Genomic DNA, 15756 nt, shown 5'->3' on the forward strand with positions numbered 1-15756 from the left:
TTGAAACAATCGAGATCTTTCAATAGGATCAATTTTTAATCACGGATTTTTTTGAATATATCTCTCAACTATGTCCCCCATTTTGTTCATTATTGATAACTCGACACGAAACAGACTTGACCGAACAAAAACGTACGAAGTAATTTTAGACAGTCTGCTGCACCAATTCAGACAAGTTTCGTATATCGATTTTTTCATCGTAGAGAGTTGAGACTTGTATCATTAGAGAACTCGTCCAGCATAAAAAATAGAATCAAAGTGTTTTTTTACTCTCGTTTTTTACAGAAAGTTATCGAGGTTTAAACTTTTGAGAAGAAAAGGAATTTCCTTGTTTTTATTCCTATTTTGCGTAATTTTTGCCTAAATTTTTTTTCAATTTTACTAATATTTGTTAACATTTTGAATAGTGTTATTGATTTCGTTTTTAAACACACAAGATTATTTTCAACTTTTTCATGTAAATTTTTTGTCAAAAATTCTGGCTAAACATTTCAAAATTCAGACTTTTTCATCAAAAACAGCAATGAATAAGCTTATTTAGTCCACTTTGAAAAAATTTGCCGATAGTACACAAGAATACACAACTAATATAGAGTCTTAAGCTCAAAAGGGGTTATTCTTACTTCAACGTCATTTGAGAGTGCTCTGTAATTTAAAATTTGCCGTTATTTGCTTTTTTTACTCGTTGATTATCAAAAACGCAGCGTTTATTTTCAATTTTTAAACTCACAAAATAACTATATCTATAATATTCGAAATTCAAAACATTAAGTGTTTCTTATGAGAAACAACATTAGAAGGTTTAGTTTTGGACCAAACTTGGACTCTTACAATCCAAAAAGAATTCGGATTGTAATCAGTTAGTTTCTTTTTATAAAAAATTGATCTCTATTACATTGATTAAAGAACAGAACAATTGAAACCAAAGCTCAGCATTGATAGATCCCATTGTTTTCCTAAGCAGATTGATTTAAATGCATCTAGTTTTTTACTTGAAAGCTTGTGGTCGTTATCACTTTCAAAAATGTTCGATTTTTAAATGAATAATGGCTTATTCAAATTTGTCTCTATTTTTATCTTAGTTTTTTCAACTTGTAGCTTAGTGTCAGAAAAGAAATAAAGCTTTTTCGTTCTACTGTTTCTGAATTTCATCTCTATTGCGGTTTTACGCCTTAAGTTATGGTTTTCTGGTGTTGATACTACGAGATTTCAGATTTTTTTGTATTTTTAGATAATTGCACATTTTCCAGGTTTTCTAGTTTTTTTTCACCTTATCATATTATTGAAAATTCATACATCACACTTTTGCCGATCAAAAAAGTTCACAATAGCACATATTTAGTTCTTGAAAGCTATATGTTATGTTTTTGAGGGCTTCGACATTACTTTCTTGAAGAATTTTTTTAAACTTTTTTTTTATCTTTTTTTGTCGATTATACTTTTTCAATTTAGGAGATATATATTCCCTGTACAATGACAGATTTCATTGGCTTTATCATGAAAACTTAGAGGAGCCGATATTCTGATATTATAAGATAGCTGATGGCTTTCATGGCTTTGAAAACAATTGTTTTCCAAATTAAAAAAAAAAAAATTTTAACGTAGCAATTTTGTTCTTTTTATTGTCTAATTGTTGCCTAGTCTCGTAAATTAGAAGTCAAGTAAGAAAAAATTAGTGTCAAAAAAGGCTGTCAAAAAAATTGGGTCACAAAAACTAATGTTTTTAAAGAATTCGTTGTGACTTTACTGGCTTTGAAACGAGTTCTTCATAAAAAAATTCATTTTTGATTTTTGTCATAATTGACGTTCTTTTTGTAGAGTAAGACATAATCTGGATAATTTGACGTCTCGAAGGCTTCCTTATGATGAGTATACGAACATATTGAGTCATTTCAGTTTGTAGTTAATGGCTTTCCTTACTTTGGAGTTTATTTTGTTTCGGAAAAAAATACAATATTGTTACCTAATCTTGCCTTTTTCTTTTTTTCTACTTTTTACCTGGATTCATTAGTGAGAAGTGACGTACTACATTATTGGTGTTCAAAAAAGGCGCAAGCGAACATATTTTGAGGGCCAAATTATGGCTTTACGGCTTCGACAGCGTCTTCTGGCAAGTTTTAATTGAATTTTTGTTTCTTGTTTTTTTGCTGTCCTTTTTAACCGCAAAAAAAATTGAAAGAGGACAGGACTTATTGTCCTTCTATAGAAAAAGTGGTAATACGTAACCCTATGGTGGGATATTTTAGTTGACTTCTAAAGGTTTTCAGTAGTTTGAAAATAATTGTTTCTATAAGAAATGAGCAAACTTTTAACTCTTTTGTTTTTTGTTGTTTTTGTCTAATTGTTATCAAATGCTTATTATGTAATCGTTTCATTTTTTTTCTGGTGAAATAAAAGTTATTTTGTTTAGTTTCAAATTTATCTGACGCTATGTTGACTTTGATGTTAACTTTTGTTTTTTTAAACGGACTTAAATATTTGATGTAATTAATGTTTGTTGTTGTTTGATTTTGCTGTTCGTCTTAACTCACTTTCTGAATCTTGGCATTTCTCATCAATTTAATGCATCCTTTTTTACCTCACTGATTGATTTGTTTTGGAGGCTATCTTTTCGTTTCTACACAATTTTTTTTTTGAAAAATGCTTGAATTTTTGGGTTTTTCGGTCTGTTCCCCATTTGGTACAATTATGCCAAAAATGTGGATTTACGGCTTCGGAAACTTATGCGCGATTGCACATTACCGAGCGTCCTAGTTGATACAAATAATTTACAAGATTTGCTCAAAACCATCTGGAAATAGGTTTATAAATGGCACTTCGCAAAAAAAAACAGAAATTCAGTAGTTTTGAAACTGAAGAATAAAAAAAAGTTTTTCATTAAAGAAAAAACAACTGATTTCCTCTTGCACAGATAAATTTGAAACAACCAAGATATTTCAATAGGATCAATACTTAATCATGGATTTTTTTTAATAGCTCTCAACTATGTCCCCCACTTTGTACATTATCTAAAAACTCGACACAAGACAAATTTGACCGAACAAAAACGTACGAAGTAATTTAAGACAGTCTACTGCACCAATTGAGAAGAAACAACAAAACTTTAGACTGGAAAAGCTCTTCAAATGCGATGCTTCGCGTTCATTAGTTGTAACAGCATTCGAGCATCGAGGACACTGTTGAAGAAAAACAATCGCATTGGCATCAACTGAACCTAAAACAATAGAAACGGTATAGCCTCAAGGATTTGGAAAATCTAGGGGTGGTTTGTTCAACGGAATACTTTAATTAAAACATTTGTGAAAACAATTACCGTCAGTACTGATCATTGGGCAGTAGCATCAATAATAAAAAGAACCTTATTCCAAGAATTCTTATAATAGCAGATTGACAGGCTGGATGGATCGGTTGTTACCTTTTGATTAAACATAATCCTGATGCTAAAGTTGGACTGAAAGACTTTGTTTCCAGCCGACCCAACCACACAGCGACAGTTAAAGACATTATCATGAAGCTTCTTTGGTTGCAACAAATATTGGCGTCGCATTTGTGACGCCATTGTTTCAACTAAAATCTGCGAACAACAGCTAAAATTTTTTTTATGAGGAAGATTTCATAGCATGTACGATGAGCATATAGACAATTAAAAATTGCTTTTTGCGGTCAAAAACCGTACAAATCAGTTGCTTCAGATTTCTACATCAATCGCATCGAAATTACATTCAAACGAAACATTAGCATGAGCGCTATAAACAGAACAACAACTACCCAATCAGTCAAACTAAGGAGAAAAACGTTGCACTTAACGTTGACGACAATCTATGGCTCAATACGGCTGCCTCTGGTGCCTACTCCCAGTAACAACATAGGAAGAACAACTGTTCGAGCAAAATCTAGCACAATTTACCGCAAATTCTTTCTTCGAAGTTCTGATTTCAAAACTCGCCGTCCCGAATTTAGTCAGGGGTTGTGTATTAAAGAGGATTTGAAAAACAAAGAAGAGAAAAATGTAAATGCGTGAATGCATTCTTTCTGATGCGACTTACATATTTTCTCAGGATGTGTCTGTGTTTGCGAGAGAGTATCTCTTTCCTCATTCATACAAGCAACGGTCATTGGGTCCCTACAACTCAAAAACAAAGGTAGCTTGGTGATGATTTCTCTAACGCTATAGGCTTTCTGGCAAAAACGGTCATATGCAAGCCGTGGAAATTTTAAAAACACCATACAGCTTTTGTTGAACCTGTGACGAGATTCAAAAAGATTTAACAGGGGCTATGTTTGATGGAAAAAAAAACAAAATTATAATTATTAATATGTCTTAATTGATATTCTAAATAGACTAAAATAAGAAAAAAAACGCTTTAATATTTAAAAGGCTAGAAATTAGTAACAATTTTATAAGATTATTTCACAATTGTGGTGATCCAACAAATATCTGTTTAGACCGTGGAAGACTTCTCTTTGGGTCTAAAGTTAAAGCACTTTTCTAAAACTGACAACATAAATAATGTTTTTGCACCCACAAATTGATACAGATCAACTGGATTAATAGAAAGACTAATTTAAAAACTGAAAAGACGTCTTTGCTGATAATCATTCCAGGTTGAAAATTCCTGGCAAATTTTTGGAAAATTTCGGAGGGTTACCAAACACACCCTTAAGCAATAATTCAAGCAAAATCTAAGTTAAATTATGAAGTTATATTGGTCCCTTATATGTGTTCCTGATTTTGATCACCTCGGCAGCGAATCGTGACGTACCAGAGAACGAATCGACATATCAATAGAAAAAGCCAGGAACAATGCTCGAAGCCGGGCAAAGTTACAGTAGTACTTCTGAATTATCCGTTTCAAAATTCATTCTGAATTCTAATCTGCAAAACCCCATACCACCCGCAGACAAGTAACCTAGAAGTAAAGTTGGCGAGGAAGACCACACAACGTTCTAAACGAGTTATAGAAAGTCTATAATGCAAAAACTATCCGTATTTTAATTTTCTGTTAATTAAAAATTTAATTATCGTAGCGGTGGAAGGGTATGGTACAATTGTACCAAGTTATGACAAGTTCTCTTGTACTTCTTAAATTGTAATTACGAAGTTTGCACATCTCAATTCGCACTGTCTACGTAAACATTGATTTTGATCTACAATCTCACTGCAATATTGCTCGTCTCAGTTAAAGCTTCTTCTTGTTGACTACCAATCGTTTACTCGTCAATATGAGTATGCCAACATCCGTTTTACTTGCAAACTTGTCTCAATTGCGCTCCCTATTTTATTTCTAGATGAACTGTAAAGTTAATGTAACGTCAGCAAAGCTCTCGTTATGTAAAACTTTAACTCTACAAACGCGATTAATCTTCTCTGTTACAGCTCCAACGTTCTGTCTACTCATCCAATGCTCATCAGTACGAGTACCACATTGGTAATTACTTTAGCAGTTGGGCAATTGCAATGAGATTAATATTAGATGAGACAAAGTCAGTCATTTGTTAGCTACTTCTAATGAGTACACTGACTGCTTAACTTCTGTTTCGAAGTTTTTTCGCCAACATTTTTTATGTGCTTGTTTAATGTAAATTTTCTTACCAACTTATTGCCCTCGCTGAAAATCAATTTTCTGAGGAGTTCTGCCTTGTGTTTCAAATTATTCAACAATGCATGTTGTCTTTTTCTGTTGATGTCAGATGAAAGTGAGAACTTTGTTTTTGTATTGATTTTTGTTTTGAAGAAATAGGTTGTATTCAAGGTTCTCTGAAAAATTGTTTCAATAAACAACCCAATCTAGTTGTCAATGAGCGTTTCGTCTCCAAACGAAGAGAAACAGTTCAGCAAAATAGGTCTTAAAAAATGAACCCGAAATAGGAAAATTTCTCTACACAAATTGCTTTTCGAACTAAAAGTAACCAAGGTTACTATGAATACATCCAGATAAATTTCAAACTAGTATAATTGTACTATTTGGCTCAAGTCATCATAATGAAGCTCAAATACTATCCAACGTGCTGCCATTCAATCATGATAGGGTTCCACAAAGTCTTCTTTGTGCAATCTAATGACATTCCTTGTTTCCCAAAACTATGGTTTTTCGTATATGGCAATCTGAACAATTTTCCAACTAAATTTGGGGTCTATACAAGCTCTAGCAAGTGAAAAACGGGTTTTAGGAGTCTGGTAAGTCTTGTTCTAAACTTTAATTACACTTGCAAACTTATTCCAAGGAAAAAGTTCATTTTTTTAAAAAAAAATTCCCGATAAAATTTTTTATACTTACGAGCATCACATGGGTGAAATTTTTTGGCAATTGCAATTAAAATAATATTAGAAGAGACAAAATCAACCATTTGTTTGTTAGATACTTCTAACGTGTAAACTGACCGCTTATCTTCTGTTTCGGAGCTTTTCACCAAAAAAATTAAGTGTTTGTTTGGTGTAAGTTTTCATAGCAACTTATTATTTTCGTTGAACGTCAATTTTCGGAGGAGCTGCATTATCTTTCAAGATATTGGACAATGAATGTGGTTTAATGTCTGTTAGAAATCAGATTAAAATGAGCATCGTGTTTTTTCTGGTTCTTGTAGTTGAGAAATAAGTTGTCTTCAAGGTTTCTCAATATAATTGTTTCAATAAAAGTCGGAAACATGTTGTCAAAGAGAGTTGCTTCTCCGAACGAAGGGAAACAGAGCAAGCAACCATAGACGTCTTCATAAAAAATTAGCCCCATATATAAATTTTTGTCCACAAATTGCGTTTGGAACCAAAATTAATCAAAGATACTATGGCTATATCTAGATGAACTTCAAACTAGTTTGACCGTACTGTTTTGCTTGAGCTAATACAATGAAGCTCGCATACTAACCAGCGTTTTGCAATTCAATCTTGATAGAATTCTACAATTTCTCCTGGGTGCAAATCAATGGTTTTTGTGGTTTCCCAAAATTATAGTGTTTCCTTTTTGTGCCGATAACAACAATTTGCAGACCGAACCTGATGTCTATATCAATACTGGGCAAACTAAATGAAAGTCATACAAGTCTGGCAAGTCTAGGCCAAAACTTTAATAACACTGGAAAACTGATTCCCAATGGAAATTATTTTTTATTTAAAAAATCCGAGTAAAAACTCAAAAAATTTTGGAAATTGCCACGTTTTCAGGATTATATTGGAAGCAAGTTGCAAACGTGATACTAGTAACAGTACAGAACATAATTCGTATTTTGACTAGAGTTGACGACACAATTCAAGACTCTATAAACATTAGATTATGAGAATTTCAAGATCAGTTATGATAATAATTAACAAGGACATGGTAATAAAATAAATTTAATTGTCATTGAAATGCATGCTCTGACTCTTCCACTTATTCTTCATTGGTGGAGAACCCTTTCCAGGTTCCATAAGAGGTTTTTAACAGTTCAGCGAAATGTTTGATAATCTTCAAAGCTGTAAATTGTTTAAGTTGCCATCTAATTGCCTCAAGCAAATTTGGCAAAGCTCAATTAATGGACTTTGACCTTATTGTGGCTATGGAGCAGAACTGGTGAATGCAGTAAGTTCTACTAAAAACGTTCTTCTAATAAGTGGTGATGTCTTATCTCAAAATGAGTCACAGCTGGTACCAAAAATATCAGATCAACTCAATTGTAGTTCTCCAATTTCAAATCACATAAAATATTGCTATTTTTATTTGCCTTCTGTGAACACCCGGAGGATTAAAAATAATTTCATATGAAAATTTATTTCGCAAAAATACGGATGAACAATTTTTTCCTTGAATAACGGGGAGCAATTTTAAATTAAATACTAACTATTTCATCAAATAATTAATTCATAATTTTATAATTTTTGCTTTCTTTTCATGTAAACGAGGATGATAATTGGTTCATAATGACATCTGTACTAGAACTGTAAACTTTGACCTCACTGCTGGCATTGCGACCATGGCAACTACTGGCGTGGAGAGATCCAGACTTGCTAGGATCTTGTTCCAAACTTGTACTGTAGCATGGAAATTTGGCAATGTTCTGGCTTCGGGGAGATTGCAGAGCTACCGCACACTCCGCGGGCGCCCGACTATGCGGCACCGTCACTTGGGTAAGGTTGTACCCTTTGGGCAAGTTCAGTTTGTTAGCCCCCAAATTCCGGGTACCCCCATTTATGTTGTTATTGTTATTGTGGTTGTTGTTGTTGTTGTTGTTCTGGTGGTATACATTACTGTTAAGCCTTGCAAGTTGTAACTGGTTTGTGATCATTTTGGGTTTCTGCATTTTGAGTTCTTTGAATTTGAATCGACAGAGGAGGACGAAAGCCCTTCTGAAGTTTTGGTTGAAGAGTGTATATATGATTGGGTTCAGCATTGAGTTCAGATACCCGAGCCATTGAACAAACAAACTCCAGTTTGGGGAAACTCGAACGTGCCCTGTAACATGTAAACAACATGCCAACTTCTTGTAAACAACATACCACAGATCCAATTGACGAGATTGGAATCACCCCAAAAAGACAAAACGTGATTATAATTAGTCCGACCCTAGTGATCCCCTCTTTTTATTCCCCCTGTCCTCTTTTCTCTTTTTGTGCTCACAATTGCTTACATCTTTCGGGATTGGTTGCTACAGATATTGTTTCGTTTATAAAGAATCCATAACAACAACTTTTCTGTTTTATTTTCATATTTCTGATCTTTTCCCTCCCCCGCGCCCTAAAACAGTGGATTAATATTCAGATGGGAGTTTTGGCTCAGACATGCATCTGGAACTTTGCTAAAATGAATTTGGGTCGAATATTTTAAGCCCACCTTGGGTGTAAATCCAGATTAAAATTTGAATACACTCAAGTACAAGCTCGACATGTCAAGAATAACCACTCAACACTTATTGTTTAAGATCTCCTCAGGAAGATAGTGAATAGCCGAAAGTATAAATGAGGATTTTATCAGCATAAACCGGTATATAGTATTCGGGTTTAATGTTCAGAGTCTGCCCAAAGTCTCCAAAGACCAACCGATTAAATCCCTAAAGCGGTTTAACCAATAAACACTTCAACTAATACTTGTCATAAATTTCTATTCTAGCGCCCATTCACTGCTCTTTTTCGCAACCCGCCCCTATGAATCGAGCAGCTATTTTGAGTTTTGTTTAGACCAAATAAAGTTGCGAATGCAGCCAGACAGAGAATTGCCTGACATTCCAAGTCTTGTTTGAATAAATATCGAGCCTGTAATTGACAGGAGTTTTGAGACCGAAGTAAACAAAGCATGAATTCAATGTCATTTACACGTCTGGGGCGAATAAATCTCGGACAGATTACAGAATAATTCAATTTTGATCATACATGCTGAGAATATTCTGATTTGACACCTATTTGGAGTTATTGCGGATCAAACTATGAACTGCTGAGAAGAATTTGAACTGAGAGGAATTTTGTTCAGGTGTTGCTCCTTTACCAATAAAGTTCATTGGTTGAACTCTTAGGTGTCACTCTTGGTCGTATATGCGTATAGAGTTTCTATTCTTGAGTCTTTCTGCTATGTTGAGTCTTTCGAGATAAGCGGGCTAAGTTTTCTTGGTTGTCATATAAGGATAAAGATATAGCAAAAGTGCGCGTCATATTCCATATTATACGGCTTAAGACTCCACTCAAAATTAATTTTAAATATCCCTATATTAGGTCAAAAAAATTTAGAGTTATAGGGTTTTGTTTATATCGGTTATAAGAACTCTACCAGCGCAACTTTTCCCGTGGAGTCAAATTCTACCGGATTGATATGTTTTTCGAAGAGATACAAAAGTTTTACCAATGAATTGTTCTTGAAAAACGAAACCGATCCATGAATAAAATTCTCAAATTTGTTTATTGATACTTTTGAAGCTAACTTGGTGCTCGGCTCAAAAAGAAGATTTTGAAATAGTCACAAATTGGACAAATTTCCGATTCCTCAATTAAGATTTTCTTCTACTGCTGATTTTTTCAAAGTCTCTTTCCATTTTCGAGGCTTTATTTTGAATGTCATTTTTGTCCTCCGTTCAATTTAAATCATTACAAAAAAGTTTATGGGTACTAAAAAATTTAAAAGAACTAGAAATTGAACAATTTCAATTCAGAAATAAATCTTTTTTTTTCCGGAGCAGCAGCTATTTCTTCTACTATATCACTAATTTATATCTCTGCAATTGAATGCCATTTTGAAGCTACATTCAGTAAAAAGTTAACTAATTGTATCATAATTAATCTTGATTAATTCTTTCAAATTAATTGTAAAAAGTGTTCACATTTTAGCGGCTCTGGCCGACGAGGACAATTGTTTATACGACTTTCATCTGCATTATTTACTTTGGAAAATAAACGCTGATTTGCAACAAAAAAAATTGATCCATGAAGGCCGATAAATATATTAATCGCACGCGCAAGATCAAAAAAATTACAGACTGACTGAAACAGACTAATAAAGTTTATCTGATTGAGTATAGATAGGGAAAGTTGAAATTTATGATATGCTCACAGATTCCTTGCAGACAGTATGTGACAAAAAAGGGAGCCCAGCTAATGAGGAAACAGGTGAACACAATCCCCAACACTTTCATCGCTTTCTTCTGTGCACTTTGAAACGTTATCCGTTGAACAAAACTCTTGGCGTCCGTCGAGTTGATTCCTGCACCATTTCTCTTCCCGTCCGCATGTCTGCTAAATTCTGTACTTCCATAGAGCTCCAAAATGGTGGCGAAATATAAAATTGCCATTATAGAAGCCGGCAGGAAAAATGACCCGGTGGAGCTGTAAATTATAAAAACTCGAGTCGTGTCAAAATAAGCACATTCGCCCTTTTCCGAGAGGAATTTGTTCTCGTTTGTTGTCGTATTGTCGGAGGAGGAATGATTGGTGTTGCGGATCAGGTACCCTGGAAAAGCGACCATGATTGACAAGATCCAGACCAGAGATATCTTTAAGATGGTGCTGCACCTGGATCCCCCGTGGATCTTGTGTCTGAGAGGGTACTTGATAACCAGAAACCGGTCAAGAGATATAATTGTGAGGTGTAGAATTGACGAAGTACAGAGCAGGACATCCACATGTAGATAGACGTTGCAAACGAAGCTACCAAGGGGCCACAAACCTGAAACACGAAAGAAAACAAATTTTCGCAATTATTGCTTGCGGCAAATTGCATGCAAAGATGTCGACAGCTTGGACAACAACGTAGTAAAATTTGGTTTTTTCTCGACTCAATGCTGGCAAATTTAACGGCTTTTGAAGAAGAAGGCCCACTACTTCTCAACATGGGTGCAAAGTGTGCAATGCGCCCTTTTCTGTCTCGAGGCACTCTTCTTGGATCTACTCTTCAAATTTTATATATATATATCTATATATATATATATATATATATATATATATATATATATATATATATATATAAATTGTTCTAGAGAATTTCAGAATTAGCGAAAACGTTGATCTTGATATTCAGCAGTTTTTGACAGGACAGAAAAGTTTTGAAACAAATAATAATTGAATGCAGTAATTGGAAAACAAAATCAAAAGAAAAGTCAAATGAAAATTTCAGTGATCAACTTTTCTTATTTCTGACATTATTGCTCCCCAATACAGTACAACATCCTGCCATTGCTTAAAAAGACAATTTTTTGTGAAAAGTTTTTGTCAGTAATTATGCCTGACTGTTCTGAATTTCCTGGCAAATTTCCTGGTAATCCTGGTAACGATGTCGAGAAATTACCGTAAGTTACCATTAAATGTCAATCCCGGTGGGATTCCTGGTAACTTTCCCGTCGGGAAATCAGGGAAATTTATCGGGAAAATTAACGGGAAAATTCCATTTTTACCGGGAAGCACTGCACTTGGAAGTCAAAAACAAGAAAACCTCTCCAACGTAACACTTCAACAGATGCAACCTTCGGCAGAGTCAACAATATTGAATGCAATGAATGTTGAAATTAACTAAGTTAGAACAATCGCGTTAATTTAAATTGGACCTTTTTCAAAATAAGCCTGGAGGCATCAAACGGCAAAAGAAAGCAGATTTTCAAGTAAGTCTTCAGAGCAGACAAAAGATGATTTCAAAAGTCGAAAAGTTTAAAACAAAATAACGTAAAACACATTTTGCCATTTTTTATATGAACAAAAACGAAACAAACTGGCTTTGTGCTGAATAATTAGTTTGAATTGCCTACAAAACTCCTGTTGAAAAGAACAAGAGTTGCAAGGAAATGAACACCTTCAAGTCAATTCTGTAGATTCCAATGAACTTTACGACCAACCACAGCCGAGGAGACTTCTAATTGTCTCTTTATTAATCATCTTTACATTATTGTTCCGACCCCACTTGTGGGCGGAGGAGGAACTATATACTCAAATGGGTTTTTTTGTTCAGTCAATTTAGCCGATCGATATATTCATCGTAGAGAAATGTTAGTGGTATCATTGAAAATCTCGTCCAACGTAAAATTCGGAGAAGATTTTAAAAGATTTTTTTGAATTTCGTTATTTTTGAGGAGTTATCGAGGTTTAAAGTTTTGTGTGAACACGGGATATTTGCATGATTTTGTTCACCTTTAGTTTAATTTTAGTGTTAGTTTAGATCTTTTCTATTAAAAAAATTAAATCAAAATTATATTTCAGGCTACAATATAAAACAAATTTGTGTTACTAATAAACGAAAGACGATAATAAGGCTAATTCTGGTCTGATAACAAAGTTTTCTATAAAAACAAATCGAAATCGATTCAAGTGCTGCTTTTTTAGAAAACTTTTCCTATTTTTTTTTTCGTTTTTTTAGTCACTCTGAGACTAGTCACTTTCATATCGAGGTTCAGTTAATGACAAAAGTTACTTACAAATGATGTCCAATGATGAAAACATTCGTTTTCAAGGAATCGCTCAAGTTTTTTTTGCTTCGACTCTGAGTTGTCGTAATTTTAATTGAAATTTTCACTTTCATTTTTAGGTTTTACAAAAAATTTGGAGTCCTATGGCATAGACTCATTAACTAATTGTGCAATATGTTTCGTAATGAGCATTAAGTGAACCTATCTAGTGCTTTAAAAGGACAACTAATGGCTGTTAACTCTTTGAAAATAAATTTTCGGAATTTTTTTCAACAAAAACCAATCATAAACTTATCTTCGTGACTTGTAAGTCAGTCTCAGTAATTACAGTACCCCTTCCTTCCTAATGCAACCGGAATTATTCTGGTTAGCAGTATTATCTTCTAACTACTAACTATTGGTCATTTGACTCCAATGCCACAGGATTTCAGAAAATTTTTTCCAAATATTTTGATGTTTTTGTATTATTGGTTTTTATTGAACTCTTATCACATTATAATAACACTGATAGCTCCAACTGGCTTAGAAAAAACGTTCATTGGATCATAGATAAAGTTTTCAGAGAAAAACGTATGTTTTAATTGGCTGCCACAATTTCCTCTTGCACTTTTCTACTGATTTTTTGATTTTTGCCTATATATATATATATATATATATATATATATATATATATTGCTGTTGTTTTCATAGTCAGAGGACTTATTGGGATGTCCTTTTGATTAGGTGTGCTTGACAGACATCTTTTCCTCCCATCGAGCCGTAACTGAGCGTATTTATTGACATCCGTTGAAAGCTATTGAAATAATGGCTTTCAATATTTTAAAAATATTTTTTCGAAAGTTTTTTTGGACATTAAACAATCGTAAACTTATTTTTGTGAACTGTAAGTCCGCCTCAGTGATGCCAGTTCTCTTTTCGTTTCTAGTTCAGCCAATATTTGTCTAGTTAGCGGTTTTATCTTCTAACTATTAGTTTTATGTCTTCCATGTACGAGTTTTCAGAATTATTTTTTAATTTTTGTATAAATTTCATTCGTAATCATGGTTACCTTTGAAATTTTATCACATTATCTTAATATTGATATCTCCCGTTGGCGTTAAAAAAACGGTCGGTCAGTGGCTCATTGATAACGTTTTCAGAGAAAAGATTATGGTTTAAATGGTCCCGACACTCTCTTCCCGCACTCTTCTCTTGAATTTTTGGATTTTGACTGTATTTGTTCTTGTTTTCATAGTCAGTTATTTGTTGTAAAGTTTTATTGATAAGTTTTAGATGAAAAACATCTTTTTCATCCAATCGAGGCATAGTCTAGCGTATTTATTGGCTTCCGTTGAAATCTATTGAATTTAATGGCGTTGATTATACGGGTTTGCTCAAAAATCTCCTGGTTTTAATGTATTTGTTCGTATTTGTTGATTTATTGAAGTCATATTGTTAAAAAAGAAGAATCGCATTGCTGTTAAGGAATAAATGGAAATTAGAAAAGTTCTTACTGAAGTTTTCAGTTTTTCAATGGCTTTTCACTCGACAATTTTCTCGCTCATTTTTTTTTCATTTGCTGTTTTTGCCTGTTGTTTTAATCTCTATGTAGGCGTAAAATGCTGACCCATCTCATCAGCTTGTAATTAAAAATTGAATGACTGGTGTAAATCGAAGCAGTCGGTTTATAGCGAATAGTCATAAATTTCTTGATATTATACTTTTTCAAAAAACTTTTCAGTTTTTTTAGTTTTTGTTATTCTTTTCGTCAACTTGTAATGTATTCTCATCATCAGGAGGTCCCATACAGTTCCTTGTATTTCAATAATTAACATGTTATTTGGTATTGTGACGTAATTGTTGTTTTTTTGTAGGACAATATGCGTTTTTATAAAAAGTCATGTGAGTGGTGTATTTGTTTCATTTTCTCTTCCTTTAGCACAATCGCGTAATAACAGATCCCAATGATTTTCACATGTGCCCAAATGAACTTATTTTATTCAGTATAAATTTAGTTGATTTAGTATAAATAAAAACTGAAAAAAAATACATATTATTCAGATAATAGCCAATGATTTTAATGGCGTCAATAATTTGTGTTTTCGAGAATTGTTTGTAATTTTTTGAGTTTTTCTGTATCTTTAGTCAATTTTAATGGCTTACTCTAACCGAAGACAGGTCCCATTGCTTTCATAATGACTTTTACTAACTTTACCTTAAATTTTTGTCTTTGCTTATTTTGTTGTTTGTTTTTTTTTCTCGTAGTCTTTTTAAATGGCAGAACTCGTGAGTGTTGTAATGGGGCATGGCATTATGTAGCTCAATAAGTAGTTAGGTTTTTTAACGATTTTTTTATTTCAAACATCTGTCTTTGTTTTCTCTTCATTTGGTTGACAATTAAGTCAAAAATGTAGATGAGATGAAAATTAAGTCAAAAATGTATATGCAAACGCACATTAACGAGCCTCCTTGTTCACTATCAAGTAAAATGAGACATTGGTTTTAATACATTTATTTTAACCTGTTTCAATTTCATTCACGTATATAAAATCACCTCCGATTCAAGACACTGCTCTTAGTTACAAATACGCAGACTTTCTTTTAACGGATTGTGTTGACGTTTCAAGTTCTAAGAACGGCACTTATTTTTGTTAATCAGACGAACTTAATAAGATCACCGCTAAACATTTGGCGGCGGCATCAAACAAAATTCAACGCTAACAAGTGCAAAACAATTGCTCTAAACCGAAGATAGAGAAAATAGAGAAGTCAGGAGAATTATAGATAATAATTTGTAATATCAAGTCAAAATTTTTTTAAAAATTCTTTCAATTTAACGCTGATTACGTCCAATTATGGTCGATGCTCGGTTTCAACAGAGAAAATGCGCACTTTTTCCCTCCGTAGATCTTTTTTCTGGATATGAGAGAGATA

At 33.4% G+C, this 15756-nt stretch overlaps 1 protein-coding gene across 7 annotated transcripts in view; it reads right to left on the minus strand.

Annotated features, from left to right (window-relative positions):
- Positions 1-7726: 7726 nt before the first annotated feature.
- LOC142349624 (5-hydroxytryptamine receptor 1F-like) overlaps positions 7727-15756 on the minus strand; it is a 166626-nt gene continuing 158596 nt past the window's right edge. For all 7 annotated transcript variants that reach the window (XM_075401315.1, XM_075401317.1, XM_075401316.1 and 4 more), the window contains 2 exons: positions 10506-11117; positions 7727-8423 (listed from right to left, as the gene is read on the minus strand). In XM_075401315.1, the coding sequence (XP_075257430.1) occupies positions 7861-8423; positions 10506-11117 (1175 nt within the window). In that variant the 3' untranslated portion in view covers positions 7727-7860. The remainder of the gene's footprint in view (positions 8424-10505; positions 11118-15756) is intronic.

The sequence above is a fragment of the Convolutriloba macropyga genome, chromosome 11 (genome assembly GCF_964194025.1).
Source record: "Convolutriloba macropyga chromosome 11, txConMacr16.3, whole genome shotgun sequence".
Taxonomy (NCBI): Eukaryota; Metazoa; Xenacoelomorpha; order Acoela; family Convolutidae; genus Convolutriloba; species Convolutriloba macropyga.